At 54.4% G+C, this 18,541-nt stretch overlaps 1 protein-coding gene across 9 annotated transcripts in view; it reads left to right on the top strand.

Annotated features, from left to right (window-relative positions):
* Window positions 1-18,541, top strand: part of RANBP3 (RAN binding protein 3) — a 50,705-nt gene that overhangs the window by 6,970 nt on the left and 25,194 nt on the right. For 4 of the 9 annotated variants that reach the window (XM_045166662.1, XM_045166660.1, XM_045166663.1 and 1 more), the window contains exons 2-3: window positions 11,956-12,011; window positions 17,065-17,253. In XM_045166662.1, the coding sequence (XP_045022597.1) occupies window positions 11,956-12,011; window positions 17,065-17,253 (245 nt within the window). Of the gene's footprint in view, window positions 1-11,955; window positions 12,012-17,064; window positions 17,254-17,813; window positions 17,904-18,541 lie in introns of those variants that run through there. The other 5 variants (XM_045166667.1, XM_045166664.1, XM_045166668.1 and 2 more) reach the window with 2 other exon arrangements.

Here is an 18,541-nt window from a genome sequence, read left to right as displayed (position 1 = left end):
CACATTTACCCAAGCTCTTGGGCATCCTCAATAACTTACAAGTGTGGAAAGGGGTCCCAAGGTGACAAAGTCTGAGAAACACTGGCTTGTGCCAGTGGAGCCCCGGTGTGGAGGGCCTGGGCGGGCCTGCCTCGAGCCTCACGGGAATCTTGGACTGGAGCTGACAGGCAGCCTCCCGCTGACGGCTTGTGGCGTACTTGGAAGTGCTCTAGGTTTGCGTTTCATCTCTGTCACTTACTTGCCCAGGATCTTGGGCAAATTGTTTGACCTCAGTTCCTGCATCTGTAAACGGTGCTTTCTAGTCTGTGGGTTGTTGTGAAAGGAACACGTGGCAGGTGATTGGCCTGCTGGCGTGTGGGGAGCCCTGTCGGTTCCTGCTACCTGTTAGTCTGCTGATGGACCCTAGGGGGAGAGAAAGCTCCTTTCGGGCCATAGCCAGGTTTCATTGGTGCTGGCGGAGCTCTCCTCCAGCTGCACTGTGTCTCATGGGATGTTTGGCAGTGTCCCTGGTCTCTACCCAAATGTCTCCGGACATTGTCCGATGCCCCCCTTGGGGGCAAAGTCACCACCGTTTGAGTACCCCTGGGTCAGGGGACTCTGCTGACCTCCCCCCGCCCACACACACACATGACTGTGTGGCATCGTCATCTCTGCTGAAGTCCTGAGATGCTGCACACATCTAAATACACAGACTGAGTGGGGAGGGAGAGGAGGTCACTCACAAAAGCTGGGGCGCCACCCTGATTTATGCCGTCTGACCCACTGAGAATTTACCTCGGTGTGCAGCGTGAGCTAAGGATCTGACCCCGCCTCCTTGTACATAATCAAGGTGTGGTTTCTCAACGTCTGCACAGTTGATGTGTGGGTGGCTCATTCTCTGGGCTTAGGGGGTCATCCTGTGCACAGTGGGATGCTGGTCAGCATCGTGATCTCCGTTTACCAAATGCCGTTAGCAGCTCCTGCCCTCATGGGAACCAAAAATGTTCCGACGTCACCCAGTGGGAGGGAGGGGGGGCAAATAAAACTGTCCAGGAGTAAATTGTTTGCCAGCTAGAGCTTAGGGCTCACCCTGCCGACCTTTTTTTTTCCCGTATGGCCTCTTGGCAGCCGTTGGCATCATGGTGTGGTGGACTTCATGTCCCAGGTAAGGGGGAACAGTGTTTTCCATGACCTTCAGCACTGTTCCAAGTTCAAGATGAGGGCCTTCCAAGATGCTCTGTGTTTGAGCAATCCCCTTGCACAGGGGTTGAAGCTCAGGGCCAGGTCTGTTGGAAGAGTCGGCCTGTCCCAGTGTGCCCACCTCCAGCCACTGAGTCTCAAAGCCCAGCTCATGCTTCCCAGTGGGTCATTCTGACTCCCCGGGCACCTGTTCTCCTGACAGAGACGATAGTGGTTTCTCCACGCCCTGTTCAGGAGGCAAGCCTCGCTTTTGCATCGTATTTTAAATGCCTTTGCTAAATTAAACACCCTCCAGCCTGGCCACATAGGATTTCAGGAATTCGTCGGCCCAGAGTGAACGCCTGTGTTGTATCTGTCACAGCAGAGCAAGCTTGGGGAAAACAGTTCCAGAGAGTGTGGCTTCTACCGTGGCAGGAGTTAGAAAAGAGGGCCCCCTGCGCTTAGAGGAGAAAGAACATTTTGCAGCATTGAGTGGCCACTGGGAATCTGAGGATCCAGGGCCTGGGTCACTCATCATCAGTCCGACGTGGAGGGGACCCCTATTCATGGAGTCTTGTTGTCAGAGTGAGGGTCGTGTCGGCCACTGAGTGAGCAGACCATGCTTCCACAGCCTCGCACAATCATCTCAGCCCTCCCCCAGCTCAGGCACTGGAGGCTCTGTCCCCAGAACAGTCAGACTCCCATCCACTGGAGATCTCTTCTCCTTACCACCCCCAGGTGACCTTATTAAAAACATCCCAGCGCACCAAGATGGGAAAGATTGCCCGAGGACCCCTGCCAGGGTGGGGTGGGATGTGAACGCCGCACCTCCACTGACTCCTCACCACACACCCCCTCCCTCCACCACCCCCCCAGGAGCTCTTGGCTCACGTCGGCCTCAGGCCTCATGGTTCTTCCTGCCCTTCATTCGCGCTGAGGGCTCCCCACTGCCGGGTACTCTGCCTTCTCCTGGCTTGCTCCCTCACCCACTCGAGGCCCCCTTGTGACCCCTGCATGCCTCTGCTTCTTGTTTTTCCTTCCTCTTCCCACTAGAAGGGGGCCGTGGCCTCATCCACCTTTCGTCCTGTCTCTGGCCCCTGGGCCCTTGTGGGTGCTCAGGAAGTTGTACTGCTGCAAGCAGGGCTTGGCCGGTGGACTGGCCAATCATCTCCGTGATTCTTTCAGCCTCAGAAGGGTTCAAGGGATTCTGAGAGATGGAGCGTGTGTGTGGTGAGGTGTCCCTGTGTCCAGGCGCCCCTTGGAAAGGGACCGGCAACTGGAGTTGAATCCAGGACCCAAGCTTTGAGGTGGCGTCCGTGTATCTGCAGTATCCTGTGTGTAATTCCAGTACGATAATGATGCCAGCCGCCTCCCGAGCTCTGCATGTGCATCGTTGGGTCCAGTCCTTCTGAACCGACGGGGTGGGGTCCCATCTGTGCTGACAGACACAGGCACGTGTGGAGAGAGTTCACCTGCTGGGGATCCCAACCCCGCGTGGTGGAGGCCTGCCTGAACGCACACAGAACCCAGTGCCCATGTTCCCAGGTTTCCTTGGTTGGTCTGCAGCCTCCGCAGAGGTCTTGTAGTCCTGAGATTGCCCTTGGGAACTGCACCCACCTCCCCCCACCCCCCCACCCCCGCCAAGCCCAGTCTCAGCTCAGCCGTGCTCTTGTCACGCCATCTAGTGGTAGAACAGAGAACTGCTGTCGAAGCTGGCTCCCTGGTTTCTTGGTTGTTGTAGGTGAGGTTGCTGACTTTGATTTAGTAATAGGCGAATGGGGTTTTTCTGGGATTTAAGGCCCAGGGGTATGCACAGTGCAGGGTGTGCCCCAGCATCTTGTAGTCTGAGTGGATGGGGCAGGGATGGGAAGGTCGTAGGGGTCTGCCAGGCCGATAATTCTAGAAGAGAAGAAGGCAGATGTAGCTTGGCCTGAGAGGTTGTGAGGGATGTGAGGCAGCCAACTTGGAAGTCAGGCTTAGGGTCCTGGTCCCACCCCCGCTGTGGGGCCCCATCATGACTTAGGCACGCATCTCTCCAAGGCCTCCCAGTCTGGCTTCGTGATTTGCAAATCAGAGATGATAAATGGTTTCTCTGCCATGGGGCTGTGATGACACTGAATGAGATGGAGTGTGTGAAGTGCCAGGGTCTAGGAATGGCCGCTGAACAAATATGAGCCGTTTGTTATCCCCGCTGTTGTCAGGGTAAGGTTGGAGCCCTGAGGAGTGGCTTGATTTCAGTATGTGAAGGTAACGGTGTGAGGAAGAGCATTTCAGAAAGAAGGGGTAAGATCATCATCTCCCAACCATGTGCTCCTGTGGTCTCCGTGAGACCAGTTGAGAGCTGCCTGAGGCAAAACACATTCGAGCACCAAAAAAGGAACGAAGGGGCCCACACCCCGCAGTGGCTGGGCCGTGGGGCCGCGGAGTCTGCGGTGCATGAGATCAGAGGCGTCGCCTAGCAACAGCATGATGGAGATCAGTTCCATTCTTCACTGGAGAATTAGCTGGTGGACAGCGTTGACACATTGGTGACAAATTCACCTTTATGTTGCTGCACCGAACTGTTTATAATAATTCCTGAGAAAAGAAACGGCTCGAAGGGTTGAGATAGTAAGTGTTGGGGGATTAAAGCGGTTGCCACGTATTAACAGACCGTTGTTTGTGTTGGCAAGATGCTTTCCATATTTTTTGCACAGATAAGAAGATTAAGCCACATCAGCCCAGGATTAAAGCTCATTTCACACAAGTACCTTACTGACATTTTGGTCAAGAATTGTAAGTGGCTTTCCAGATGGGAGCTGTTTCCTGGCAGGTGTTGGGGACATCATTTTAGTAGGGGGATAAACAGAACAGGCCAAGGTAGTCCAGTGTGCTCTCCTGGGTCTACAGTTTCTTCAGTTTAGTTTAACAGACGTCCTCAGACACAGGCAGTCAAGCCGCCACGGGGGGGTGCCAGAGCTTGTTGTGGAACAGCCGCCCGCAGTTTCTGTGTACGTACCTCCCTGCACAGCTCAGTGGAGAAGGAAGGCCTGCCTGCGGGGGTGAGTGTGTGTGTGTGTTTCCAGCTTAGACGGTGGAAGTGTTACACAGAGCATCCCACGGTTACACGTTTGACAGATGAAGACGGCGTATCTTGCCTCTCCGTGGAGCACGCACCTCGGGTGGGTCTTAATTTTCCTTTGAGGACCATAAGGATCTGCCCTTGGCTTAACTGCATGCTTGCTCATCCAGAGCAGATGGTCTCGTGACTTGGTGAAAGCCCACCGCTCACCGGCTAGTTTCTTTGGGACTCTTCCAGAGATGTCTGTCTAGAATGTTCACTGTAGCTGCTTTATTCCTGATGCTACTTCTCAAAAGAAAAGTCTCAGTGTCTCAGCTTCGAGGCCCTCCTAAGCAGGAGAGATGGGAGGAGGCAGGCTAGGGTAGGGACTTTCTCCCTCTTGCCCCCGCAGTGCGGGGATAGCAGTGGAGGTCAGGGGCCAGAGTCAGGCCTGCCTGGGTTGGAGGCCCAGTCCCACCTTGGACAAGTCACTTGGCCTGAGTTTCCGTTTCCTGTTCTGTAAACTAAGGACCTGCCCTTTCAGGTGGTTGTGAAGATTCAGGACAGTGTTGCCGGCAAAGCGCTGAGCACCTGCCTGGTCCATCGGTGCCCCGCAGTCAGTGACCGCTGGCCCGCGGGTGAGACCATCTGAGGGTCTGGACACCCCATCTGGGAGTGTTCTGGCTGTGACTGCATGGCAGAGGCTGGGAGGCATTTAAAGATGGGATTCCCAAGACCTGTGTCACCCTGGAGGGTTGGGACACACACCCTTCTACCGCGGGGCTGCCGCTGGGGTCCAGGCCAGCTCCTTGCATCTGGGCAGCTGCCGCCACCCATCCTTTACCTCGGGACTCCTCCACCTTAGACTGGCTTCAGGTCTGTACCCGCTCCCTCCCCCTTTCCTGCTGCATCTGAAATAAATGCACAAGTCATTCTGCTTTGAGGGTTTTGCCACCAGTCAATCTCTGGGCAGAAAAGACACCAGTGAACCCTCCCTGTCCCCTGCCCTGCTTGTAGCAGTGGTGTCAGAAAGCCCACGGTTTTAAATCTGTCAAGCATGACGCTTTGTAAAACTCGCCTCTTCTTTCTGACCCTCCTCACCTCCTCTTTTGGGAGACAGTTTATGGGCCCTCTTCCTGACAAAGATGTCACACAGATAACAGAGGTGCCTTCAGGGTGGGGCTTTTACAGCTTCCCACACAGGCACCCAGCCATCTGAGGACTTTCCCCCAACCTGGGCCCTGGGTCAGTAGTTTGTGCTTTAGGAGAAGGACCTGGCTCCTCGGTGACCCTTTCTTACCCAGAGACCTCCACTCCCAGCCTAGAGGATGTTTGTGGCCCCTTGGGTCCAGAGGCGGCCTGCACCTCAGGGACCCCTGACTTCTTCACAGCCATCTTAGTTCCTTTGCTCAAGAAAGAAACTACCCACCTAAGTGTTATCAGTGCTTACCTTCCAGGAGCATCTCCCCTGGGCCGTGCAGTCGCGGGGGGTTGCACCCCACTCCTCTCACCCTGGGCTGGGGCGTTTCCCACCCTGACCTTCCTCGAGTTCCTCCAGTGCTTCCTCATTCCTCCCTGCTCCTGGCTGCCTGGCCAAGTGCTGCTCCACCTTCTGCTTAAAGGCGCTTCCTCCAAAAACCCTTCCCTGATTGGCTGCTCCTCTGCAGCCTCACCGGCTTGGGTGCCCCAGCCCTGCACTCTGTGCTTCTTCTGTGTTGTAAAGTTCAACTAAGTCTGAAGTCGGCTCCTGGCATGCAGGGGACGTGTCTCTCTGTCTGACCACCACACCCTAGAAACTGGCTTGATGCCTGGCACACGGTGGGCGCTAGATGTGTGGAATCACTGGAACTCATAGTTGCCGAGTGACTCTCTTGATTGAATCTGTGGACGTACTGAGAGGTGCAGCTGGAGGAGTGGGGCCAGGCTCGGCTGGGCAGGCGGAGCGTCCCAGCAGTCACAGCCTCCCACAGTGCCTCGGGGAGCAGGGAGGGTCCCTGACATCTGACAGAGGGGTGGCACAGAGCGGAGATCTGCGACTTGTCCTCACCTGGGCTCACCTGTCTGTGCTCATCACCGAGACTGCGAAGACCAGATCTGGAGCCCAGACCCAGTCTCTGGGGGTTACAGTTAGGTGGAGAGCCCATGCTGTGGGCTTCTCTCAGCCTCTCTCCAGGTTCGTGCCCACCACCCCCCATGCTATTTGCATGGGGGATCGAGGCAGGGGTAAGGACTTTTCCCTGGGTGGGAGCTGGGATCACATTTGGGCTGGGGTAGCCCCCTGGGGCCCTGGAGCAGAGGAGGGCTGTGTGGGGGACAGTGGAGGAGGGGTTCAGACCGAGAGCAGCCACCCTTGGACGTGGCATCGGCACCTTGGAAAGCGGAGGTGAGGCGGGCACTCCCAGCGCATCCCTGACAGCAGTGCCCACTCTGTCCAGAGGAGGGCCATTCTTCCAGGCAGCCTGGGGTTCCGAATCCCGCCCCGCTTCACACAGCAGTGTTGACTGCAGTCACCCACCGTGCTCAGGCCTCGTCACAGGTGTTCTTGCAGAGGGTTCCCTGGTCAGATAGCTTTGGGCAACATTTAAAACACCTGGTGGACAGAGTCTGCATTAAATAGCACGCATTTGATTAGCCTTTTAATGTTTTAGGTCTGTGTGGTGGCCTTAGTCTCTACAAATCTGTGGAGGTGGTTTTCTCTTCACTCAGGAGAGGAGAGCCGGGCTGGGGTTTCAGGCACTTCCTGGAAGCCTTGTTGCCCCTGTCCCCTTTGTTGTTCAGTTGCTACGTTGTGTCTGGACTGCAGCACCCCAGGCTTCCCTGTTCTTCACTATCTCCTGGAGTTTGTTCAAACTCATGTTCACTGAGTCAGTGATGCTATCTAACCATCTCATCCTCTGCTGCCCTCTTCTTTCACCTTCAGTCTTTCCCAGCATCAGGATCTTTTCCAATGAGTTAGTTGGCTCTTCTCATCTGGTGGTCAAAGTATTGGTGCTTCAGCATCAGTTCTTCTAATGAATATTCCGGACTGATTTCCTTTAGGAATGACTGGTCTGACCTCCTTGCAGTCCAAGGGACTCTGGAGAGTCTTCTCCAGCATCACAGTTCGAAAGCATCAGTTCTTTGGTGCTCAGCCTTCTGTATGGTCCAACTCTCACATCCACACATGACTACTGACAAAACCATAGCTTTGACCTGACGGATCTTTGTCGCCACAGTGATGTCTCTGCTTTTTGTTATGCTCTCTAGGTTTGTCATAGCTTTCCTTCCAAGGAGCAAGTGTCTTTTAAATTTTCATGGCTTCAGTCACTGTCTGAAGTGATTTTGGAGCCCAGGAAAATAAAATCTGTCACTGCTTCCACTTTTTCCCCCTTCTATTTGCCGTGAAGTGATGGGACCGGATGCCATGATATTAGTGTTTTAAATGTTGAGTTTTAAGCCGGCTTTTTCACTCTTCTCTTTACCCTCATCAAGAGTCTCTTTAGTTCCTCTTCACTTTCTGCCATTAGATTGGTATCATCTGCATATGTGACATTGTTGATATTTCTCCTGGTCTTTATTCCAGCTTGTGATGCATCCAGCCTGGCATTTCGTACGATGTATTCTGCATATAAGTTAAATAAGCAAGGTGACAATATACAGACTTGATGTACTCTTTTCCCAATTTTGAACTAGTCCATTGTTCCATGTCTGGTTCTAACTGCTGCTTCTTGACCTGCATATAGGTTTTGTCAGGAGACAGGTAGAGTGGTCTGGTATTCCCATCTCTTTAAGAATTTTCCACAGTTTATTGTGATCTGCACAAAAGCTTTAGCATAGTCAGTGAAGCAGAAGTAGATGTTTTCTGGAATTCCCTAGCTTTCTCTGTGATCCAACGGATGTTGGCAGTTTGTTCTCTGGTTCCTCTGCCTTTTCTAAATCCAGCTTACACATCTGGAAGTTCACTTGTGAAAGCAGAGCCGGGCTGGGGTCTCAGGCATATCTTGGGAGCCTCGTTGCCGTTGTCCCCATTCCTTCCCCGCACTGGGATTTCAGTTTCCTGTGTGATGGTGTTCATCTGGTGACGGCACAAGTGGTGACGTGGGTCAGTTAAAGACCAGCCTGCCTGGAAGGGGGCACGTGTGTGTTGTCGTGGAGTCAGGACTGATCTACAGGTTACAGACTTGGGGCCCTAAAGTGGATGAGCAGAAATGAAACTCGCGTGGCTCTGGTACTCTGTGTCTTTGGTAGAGAACTGATGAAGTTCATGACTGCCAAACCTGCCACCCAAGGGGGCCTCCCTGGCCCCAGTGGCAGCGTTTCGCTCTCTTCCTAACTGTGTATTGATCACGTGTCATGTATGAGACTGCGTTTGGCTGTGAACACGCAGAGGCTGTCAGGAAGCTTATGGTGCAGGGTAGACACTGCCGGCGAGCAAATAACCCGCCCCGCCCTGTCCCACCACCACCTGGATCTCCCAGGCTCCGTAGTGCCAGGCCGCGTGCACACACACCCTCTGCCTTTGTGAGATGTTTTACCCTGAAGTTTTCTGCCCCCAGTTTCCTCGTCCTCATTTTTCCCATGGTGCCTTGCACAGAGTAAGGGCTTCATCTGCTTATGTGATTACGTGGCAGCTGGCGCTCCCACATGAAGAAGGGCAGCGGGGGTTCAGTGCAAACATGACAGACAGTTCTCACCCTCCATGCACCAGGTGACGGGGGCACAAAGCTATTCTGGGGGCTGTCTGTGGTCCCTCAGACTCCCTGACAGGCAGCCTTGGTGTCACCCGTGCAGATACAAGCCAGAGCAGGCTTCAGGAGCCCAGTTCAAACTGGAAGCTTCCCAGGGGAAGCAGTCTCTGTACCTGGGGAAGAGAAGGCGAGACTGTCTTCCAGGCAGAGGGACTAAGCCGGGTGAAAGTCCCAAAGTGACAGAAGCGTGAGGCACGCGGGGACCAGGGCTCGTCAGTGTCCAGTCGTGGTCGGCGGAGCTGGCCTGTTCAGAGGGCCTGTGCCTCGGGTTGGGGAGGATGTTGCCAGGTTGTAAGCGTGAGTTTCGCGCCAGTGGTTTCGGCGGCCACCCCAAGGGGTGAGGGTAGAGGCGGGGAAAGACGGGAGGTCTCAGCCGCAACCGTGGAGGTAAGGAGGGTGGATCCACTCACAGAGCCCAGACCCCTGCGTACCCCTCGCTGCCCTCTGCCTCCAGCTGCTCCAGAAGGCACTGGGAAGGCCCCGAGAGCCACAGACAGCCTCCTGCCGAAACCAGTTCCATCCCCAGGCAGCCCCTCCCGGGGGCCTCTAGTCACAGCACCAGGGAGCTCTTCCTCTGCCATCTGCATGCTGCTCTCCACCTCAGGCGCTCCTTACAGCCCAGCATGGCCTTCATTTCCTCAGCGCCCCTCCCCTTACTCATCCCTCCCTCGGTTACTTGTTGAGTCCCTTCAGGGTGCCCAGGACTGTTCTCAGGCTTTGGGACAGGAGGGGAGCAAGGCAGGGCCTCCCATCTCATGGAGTTGGTGTCTTACTGGGGCCAACAGGCCCTAACTCTGCGCGCGCACACACACACACACACAGTGTGACAGGTGGTGGTGCTGCTGTGAGAGCAAGCAGGCATCCTGTCTTCCCTGGGAGGCCATCCCGGGTTTCTTCTCCCGGCGACTGTGTGTTTAGTGAAGTCTGTGGGGGCTAGGCCTCCCCTTTCAGGCCAGAGGTGTTTAGAGACCAGGGGCAGAAATCATGCTCAGGCTGGCTTAAGCAAAAGTCAACATTTGCTGGCTTAACTGAAGAGTCAGGGTGGGAGCTGGGGTTAGCTTTGGGCCTGCTGACTGGGGGCCTCCAGCCCAGCCTCCAGGGCTCCACTTCCTTCTCCACCCCCAGCTTTGCTCCCAGCTGTGTTGGCTCGGCTCCAGCTCCCCTTGTGGCGACACCCAGCCGCTGGCAGCCCTGGGGTCCTCTCCCACCAGCTTAGCAGCCCCAGCAGAGCGAGGGGGCCCCTTCCCCAACAGCTCCGGCGAAAGTCCCGGCCTGAGTGTCGTCGCTGCCAGCACTCTGGCCTCACTGCCGTGCCTGGTGTCCCCTAGGGCCGGGCAAACAGCATCTCCTCCTCCAGCCTGGAGCCAGGGGTGTAGGAAGTGGGCCTTGGGCTGATCCCAGCTCCTTCCTGCGTGCCCCCAGCCTTGCAGCTGGCCTGGAGTGGAATGCGGAAGTAAGGCTGGGACCTGGGCCGCAGCCCTCGATGCTGGGCTTGTTGGGCCAAGGGCAGTGGCAGGTGTCTGGCCATCCCTGTGGTAGACGTGTGTGTGGAAAAGCTGCTGCTGTCCCCAGAGTCCCTGCAGCTCACCTTCGCTGTCGCTTACTGCCCAGCAGTAGGGCGCGTTCGTTCTTCGTTCACCTGGGTTTGTGGAGCTACACATCTGTGCTGGGAGACCCTTCCACGCCCCCCACTCTCCTGCCCTGTGGCACTGCAGTCTCTGAGCTGTCACTCACCCCAGTGGTGGCGGCGTGGGCTGCGCCTGGTGAGGACTGTCGTGGTGAATCTGACTCGGGCGCCACAGAGTGAGTGAGGCAGTGGAGGAAACGGTCACTGTCAGTGGGCCGTGGTCCCAAAGTGCAGATGGGTGTCTGTCCTGCTCCTCCGTGGTGTGGGAGCTTTGGGGGTGGGGCGGGGACAGTGTCCTGTGGCCATCTCCCCGCACCTCGTCCCCAGCCCCTCCTCTTTAATATGGGTGGTCGCCAGCGTCCTTCCCCACACTCTGGTCTCTCTTTGCTCCCCCCCCAACCCCCTTCACAACTGCCCCACCTCCTTACATCACCACCATCTGCCCCTCAGGCTGCCTGTCACCTCAGGAGCCGCCTTCACACCTGTCCCTCCTTTCCGGGCTCCTCTGCTGAGGCTTCAGTGCAGCCTCCTCTCCCAAAATGCCCCAAACCCTGCCCTCCGACCAGGTCCCTGCGAGCGCTCTCGAGGCCTGCGACCCGCGCACCCATCCTGCCGGGTGAGAGCTGGGCTAGTGCAGGTTGCTGGCTCGCCCCAGGACTCAGGAAGGGGAAGGGCTGTGCAGATGCCGCCCTCGTTCGTAACAACTTCCCCCCACTTCCCGTGCATGCCTCCCCCCACAGGGCTCAGGAGCACACCCAGAGCCCTGTACTCAGGCCCTGGACAGTAAGGCGGTGCCCACTCCAGCGGGTGGCAGAGGGCCAGGGACACTGCCCCTCAGACGGAAGACCAGCGGTGTTGACTGAGGATGACCGGCGGGAGCCGTCTCCTGGTCCAGTAACAGCATCCCAGAGGGTTTCTCCCTTCAGCAGCAGCTGTGCAAGATGGACTTTTCAGTCCTCACAACTCCACACTTTTTCCTAGCGGGCGCTCACTTAGACGCCCAGGTGGAACGCAGAGCTGACTTGAGCAGAGTAATCCTCCAAAGAGTGTGTGCCTCGTGGGCAGAGGTTGTGGATGGGTTGCCCCTGGCCCCAGCTGGCCTGCAGATTTGAAAACAAACATTTTAAACCTAGGGACTTCCCAGTGACATGGCCATTCTAAGCCAGTCTTGAAACCGTTTATTGGTGTGTACATGCACACAGAAAGATGCACGTAGCTTTGCACGCTGAACACTTGGTACATTTATAGCAAGAAACTGTTTTCTAGGTGATACGATGATCATTCGAGTTCCTAGTTTAATATTGGATTTGTGTTTTGTTTTTAACTTATCACAAACAAATGTAGCTGTGTTTACTGTATGAATATAGTGTTGGGGGGAAAAACACCGATTTTTCTTTTTGCAGAAAAGCCTGCCATTGCTCCGCCTGTCTTTGTGTTTCAGAAGGAGAAAGGACAAAAGGTAAGGGGCCGGTATGTTCTCCCACCCCCTCTTCCCCCACCATCTCCCCCAGGACTCTTCCCCCGAAGGTCGCAGCGCCACCATGGGGCTCAGGGAAGAAGGCCTGGTGGCCTTAGGTTTACCACGGCCCAGGCTTAACAGAGGGTGCATGGACAGGGCTCAGAGACCCTGCTTTAAAAAACAGAGAGAGCGCTTCCTTCTAATTTGCTGTAGAAGTACTGCTGTGCATCAGGAAACCTGGTAGGAGAGGGGGAAGGGGGTGGAGAGGGGAGGAGAGGGAGCAGTGCTGAGTAGGGAAAAACAGGACTTTTAACGCTTTTAGGGGAGTTTTTGGCCCCAGCCAACTTGGCGTAAATGCATTTAGAATAATTGGCAGCCAGCTTGCATCATGTGTTCACTACCTGTCCTTAAAGGTTGCTTTTCATGACTGGTTGGCTCCGTTGTTGGAGATACTTCGCCAAATTCCTGGTAAAGAGCTCGCGCACCTAGAGGGCGAGACGGTGCCTTCCCACGTGTGGTCTTTGTCCTGTGTGGTCGTCCACCTTGAAGTCATCAGTCCGTGTCCCTCCCTGATGGGGCAGTGTGGAAGGTTGGGGTTGTGTCTCGAGTTAGTCGATGTTCTGTGGTGGCCCAGGCGTATATGGGGACTCCCCCTATTTGCCAAAAAAACGTGGACAGTGCCTGTTCTCGTGCCCGGGGACAGCAGGTGTGATGTCATGACCACGGCAAGGTCTCAGAGTGACCCGTGCACTGCGTTGACACCGGTATTCTGAAATCTGTGTGCGTCTTGTTAGTGAGGACAGCCTCTGAGGGGCCCCTCGGCTCTGGACTCAGGACCCACAGACCAGGTGGGTCCTCCCGAAGGTGACTGGCTCTGAGCCTGGGGGCCGCTGGCAGCCGAGCCGCTGCCTGTAGAGCCTGCCCCATGGTCTGAGAAGAGGCCAGTCTTCTCCCTGTGCGCGGTGCAGCATTCGAGGGCTGTGGGGAAAGGCGCTAGTGTGGGGGGCAGGGGTGGGGAGGAGAAGCAGCTGCCCTGAGACCCCACCCACCCACCCACACCCCCTTGCAGGGTGTTTTCTGCATTATCTGCTGGGCTTGTTCTCACATTAATCTTTCCCATTGTCAGTTCTTCTGCTGAGGAATCAGAAAACACAAGAAAAGGTTCTTCCCTTTTTGCTTCTGTTTCCTGGGTCATATTTTCTAGGTCCGTCAGCCTCTGCCGCCTCCTCCCCACTGAGCCCTGACCGATACCTGCAGTTTAGTTTCCCGCGCTTTTCCTTTGGAAGTTCAGCCGCTGTGAAGGGTCTGATGTGTTTCTTCTGGCTTTTAGAAGTAAACGTGTTTGGTTTCTGCTTCAGATATGAAAGTCACTTATTTTACTCAGGTTTTCCATAAAATTGGGACTTTCTAGAATTTTAAATTTTACTGTGATTCTCTTCTGAACCACTTTTAGATTATCAACAAACTTAAGGGCTGCCACAATTGTTTTTGTTAATAAAACTTTATTGGCGCACAGCCCCGCCCAGTGTGTACTGGGAGTTGTGGCTGCTCTCTCACTGCCAGCTGCAGCATAAAGGAGTTTGGACTGAGACCAGGCAGCCTGCAGATTCAAACATATTTAGCACCTGGCCCCTTATAGAAAAAAAGGTTGCCAACCCAGATTTGAAACAAGTAATTGAAATAGATAATTCTGAAGACTTTGCAACAATCAGCAGGATGAAAAACTAAAGTGTAACGTTTATTCAGCTGAACTTAAAATGCTTTTAAAATTACTAATTCTTATTTCAGTACTGTTTTCATGGTTGAGGTGGCTCTGTTGCTTTGTCAATTCAAAGGCCGAGTTACACTCATTACCTTCAGAAGGTTGATTCTAGTTATGCGAACAGGGTGAGGTTGAACCCGAAGAGTTGCCAACAGGATGCTCATCCTCATGAAAACGTGCACATGCGAATATTGACTCCGTGCCAGCTCTAAATGGGCTTCTAAAAATAGCTGACCGTCAGCTCTTAAGATTCCGGCTCTCGGCTACTGTCACACTTGTGTGACAAGATCACCGGAAGGGCGTGGAAAACCTCTGCAGCAGAGGCCAGGGAGTCCATGTGTTCATCAAGGCCCACATCTGAGCTGCTGAGTGGGCGGCTGCCCAGTAGACACGGGGCCTCCTCCTTCTCTGCTGCTTGTGACCACTCGGGCATCAGGCGGGAAGGACGTGGAGAGGCCCGCACAGCTGGCTTGGTGTCTGTGTGGCCCCCGGGGCCAGACAGTTGATGGTAAGGTGGGTCTTCAAGGAGCAGCCACCACACCTTTCTGGGACCCTCCCTGTCTTGCCGCTATCTCAGCCCTCCCTGCTCACACAGCACGGTTGGGTGGGAAACAACAGGCTGCTGCTGTTTCTCTCCAAGTGAGCTTTTTTGCCCTTTTTCAACTTTCTGTTTTGAAATTTTTGTCAAGTCCTCAGAGAAATTAAAAAGAATGTACCGTGGACCGGACCGTTGGGAAGCTACCTTGGGTAGGCTTCACTGGTAACGTCGTTATCATAAATGCTAGAAACACTCAACTGTAAGTTGCGCCCCCGACGGTTGTCCCTTAAAGACAGTTGCCAGAATTCCTCCCCATGGCCCCAGTGCCATGGTCACGGCTGAGAAAGTGATCATTAATTCAGAAACATCCTGTAATATATTTAGTCCAGATGAAAATTGTCCTGAGTGTCACCCACACAGCTGTTTTCTGAGCTCCTTTTGGATCCACAGAGATCAAGGAGTCCCACTGTCACCTGTGGGCCCATTCCCTTCTTTCAGGAAGAAACCAGCAGTGCACCCACGGGATGTACTCCAGGAGCCCCCAGTCCCCTTCAGAGGCCCAGCTGTTATTACCAAATCATGATCGAGATAAAAGATTTGAAACTGAGAAGAAAAAAGTTAGGCTGCCAACCCAGGCATTTTTGGTGCTGGTTTGGTGACAAAACCACCTAGAATTTTCTGTCCGTCCCGTAGACAGGGTTTGAGTTGCTTTCATAGCAAACCACAGATCGGTGGCCTGCCGGTGGCGTCCCTGGGTCTTGGGAAGAGTCCTCAGATCCTCCCATCGTTCTGTGTTAGAGCCTCGGGCAGCTGGAACTGCAGTCTTGAGGCCAAAACTCAGACCGAGCACAAGAGCCTTTCCTGTTGCTTCCCTATGCCCGAGCTTCCTCAAGATGGCGCTCTTCACAAGACGCTTGCGTTTCCACGTGTTTGTGTTTTAGGGGCAAAAATGAAACCTTCTTAACTGTGACTTAGCAGTAGCAGTAACTGCCTTGAATGGAGACAGTTTTTTTTCTTTTAAACAGGAAGAGAATTTGAATCTCCTTGTGTGGGTTGTTACACTGTTTGTGATAACTGAACATTCCTTTCATTTACTTTATCTTCCAAATATTTGTTAATCTGAAGGCAGAAGACTTTGGGGTTGCCCTGGCAGAATAAAGACAACAAGCAGTTCAGTAAAAAGACAGAAAGCAGTTATAACAGCAGTCTGCTGTTGGGCAGAAAGCAGAGTGTCCCTGACAAGGCTGGGAGGTAGCAAGCGTGTTCTGTGTGCGTGGCTTTTTGTCAGCCACCTATATTTTAAGATGATGTTAAAGGCTGCCAAAATCCCAATGTCTGACTTTAACAAACATGTTGAAAACCTACAGGCTCTGTCTTGGCTCTTTAGAGCTTACTTTGTTTGTCCAGAAGAAATACTCAAGACCCTAGGAGAAAACGCTGGGGTGGCATTTGTATTTCTTTTTGTTTCTCTGGTGTAGACTTCATCTTTGCCATGCTGCGAGGGCATTTGAACTTTTCTGTTTGAAAAGTGGGGATTGTTTTAAAAATCCTAGTTGTTCTGAGTACAGATGGACAATTTCCCATGGAGCTCTGGGTTCATTTCCTCTGGCTGGGTGTTCAGTCTCTGGCCATAAAGCAGCAGCAGGCAGGTGTGGGGCCCCACTTCGGCGCCCGGCACAAGTTTGAAGAGCGGCCTGAGAAGGAAGGCCTTTTACATTGTGGATCTCCCTGCGTAAGAAGCGTCCATTTGGGTGACTTTTAGACATGTGGATGTGTTAACGTCATATGGCTTTTGCTTTTCCAAGAGTGTTTGAATGTTCTGTTAAATCTTTTATGTAGTTGCTTTCATCCAGCAGGATCACACATTTAAAAATAGTCCCAAGTCTTGTCTAAAGAGGGTTCAGTCACTTCACAGGCAGGAGGAATGTGGCTGTGTCTACAGGGAGACAGGGTGGCCCTGTGGCCATTCAGTTCACAAAGTGAGAGAAGCCTGTGGTGGACAATGCCAGGTGGGAAGTTTGGGGACCAGAGCCCACCTGTTGGATCCAGGCCACCAGCTTTGCAACAAGCCACTTCCATAGAAACCCCTCCTGAACCCCAAGAACCACCTCAAAGGATTCCAGCTTCCCCTTACTCTGGCTGTTTTCTAGATAAGGCTTGGCCCGGGAGACTCCTAGGCCGAGGGGCTCCCTCCTTCAGCCAGACCTCCACCCACCTGCCTGCTGATATAAAGCCGGCTCTCTGTGTCTCCGCCAGCTTGCTGGGTCCCCCCCACTTGCACTCACTGAGCAGGGATGTGTTCCCTTCCTCTCGGGTTTACGGGCACAGATGGGAGGTGCTGCTGGGGCTGCAGCTCCTGCTGAAACCCCATCCCCAGTGGCCAGACACGGTGCTGGTGCTCACCCCCCTTCCCGAACGTGTCTGAGTGGATGGCTTACTAACCCCAGGGGCAGTGTGGTCACTGAGACCATGTCCTCATGGCTGCCACCAGCAGAGGAGCTTCATGCCGCAGAGGCCGCCTGCCAGTTTTTGGAGCCCAGGTCTGACTTCCTGGGCACCTTAGGGAGTGCCAAGCCTGACACTTGGCTCTTGTTCACCACCCTTCTGACAGCGTGGAGGGCCGGCTCTCTTGGCCCGACGTCCCTCCCAGGCAGGAGCATCAGGAGATGCTCAAGCTTTGAATCCCACCCCCTCCCCTGCCCCGCATTGCAGGCTTTGTTTACATTGAAGGAAATTGTCTTTTTTGCTCCCAGTCCTCTGCAGAGCAAAAAGACTTGTCGGATTCGGGAGAGGAGCCTCGGGGGGAGGCTGAGGCCCCCCACCATGGCACGGGTCACCCCGAGTCAGCTGGTGAGCATGCCCTAGAGCTTCCTGCCCCCGCTAGCGCTTTGGCCCGCGCTCCCGAAGCCCAGCTTCTTCCTTTTCCACGAGAACTGGCAGGGGTAAGTCCGCCTCCCCCTGGCATCCCCCAGCCCGGGGCCCCCAACCCAGACCGGCCCCTCCCTCTCGGCCCTCGCATCCAGACCCCGGGTCGCCAGCAGCTGGCGACAACTGAAAGATGACAAGGCTGTCTTCGGTGCCCTTTAATTCCCGCTGCCAAAAAGCCAGCAAGGAGCACGTCCCCTTCTACACTGAGACCTTTCTAGTCAGGGAAACATTCATCCATAGCCTGAAGCTAATCCTGTTAGTGAAAGAAGCGAGGGGCCAGAAGAAGAATTGAGGAGCAGGGTAGAACTCTCCACCTCCAATTCAGCCCCTTCTCCCTCCTTCCGTTTTTCCGTCTCCCTGAATTCGGGCTTTCAAGTTCAGTATCTTAGAAACACGAAAGGCTCCAGCTTCCTTGATCTGTAGGAAAAGGTGTCTAACGCCTGTTGCTTTACAAGACCGGTTGTGTCTGGACTGTGGTTGGGCTGTGAACTGCTTGTCTTCAATCAAAGCAGGAAGAAGAGCTGCTTCCTTTGAATCGGAGGGAGCCCCCTGAGCCCTTTTTCTTTGTATTCAGAAGGCTTTGGAAGATTATAGGTGGAGAAGACTGTGAAATCTCCAGAACAAGAGATGTCTGGAGTGTTTGGAGTTTGATAAATCGGGAAAGGTAAACATTGTCCTCCATTCAGGATCGAAAGCTTCATCCTCTCGGTGCCTAGTGGCAGAGCCCCCATTCCCACATCAGGGAGCAGCGACTCAAGAAAACAGGGTCCCGCCCCAGCACACGGCACCCAGGGCGTCACAGCCCCAGCCCTCTCCCAGACCTTTAGTGCTTCCTTGTGTCACAGCGCCAGCCTCCCATGTCCTTGAGGAAACCATTGAAATTCAGCTAGAGCAACCAGACCCTGGGATACGCAGAAAGAAGTGACGTTCAGCCAAGTGAGGCTGGAGCCAAATCTTAACATTTGGAGGAATCAGTGTGTGGTGGGAAAAGAAGAACCAGTCTGTCCCTGTTGGGGGCTGTCCTTCATGGCCTGGAAGGGGGCTTGAAGGAAGGAAGCCCAGGAAAGATTCCAATCTGAGGTCCCCACTTGAGGGCCAAGAGCAGGAATTCAGAGGCAGTCATTTTCTGGGTTGGGCAAGAGCAGCTGCTGGAACCTTCTCCTGAGTCGGGTGACAGCAGGCACGTGTTCCCAGTTCCCTGAGAACAGGTGGTATTTGTGAGGATCTGTCCAGGAAACGGGACCCCTCCGCTGCTGTCCAGGTTGAAGAGCGCAATTTGCAGAGAACCTCAAGCTGCAGAGG

Source organism: Bubalus bubalis, chromosome 9 (assembly GCF_019923935.1).
Source record: "Bubalus bubalis isolate 160015118507 breed Murrah chromosome 9, NDDB_SH_1, whole genome shotgun sequence".
In the NCBI taxonomy this organism is placed as follows: domain Eukaryota; kingdom Metazoa; phylum Chordata; class Mammalia; order Artiodactyla; family Bovidae; genus Bubalus; species Bubalus bubalis.
This window is presented reverse-complemented; position numbering and strand designations above follow the sequence as displayed.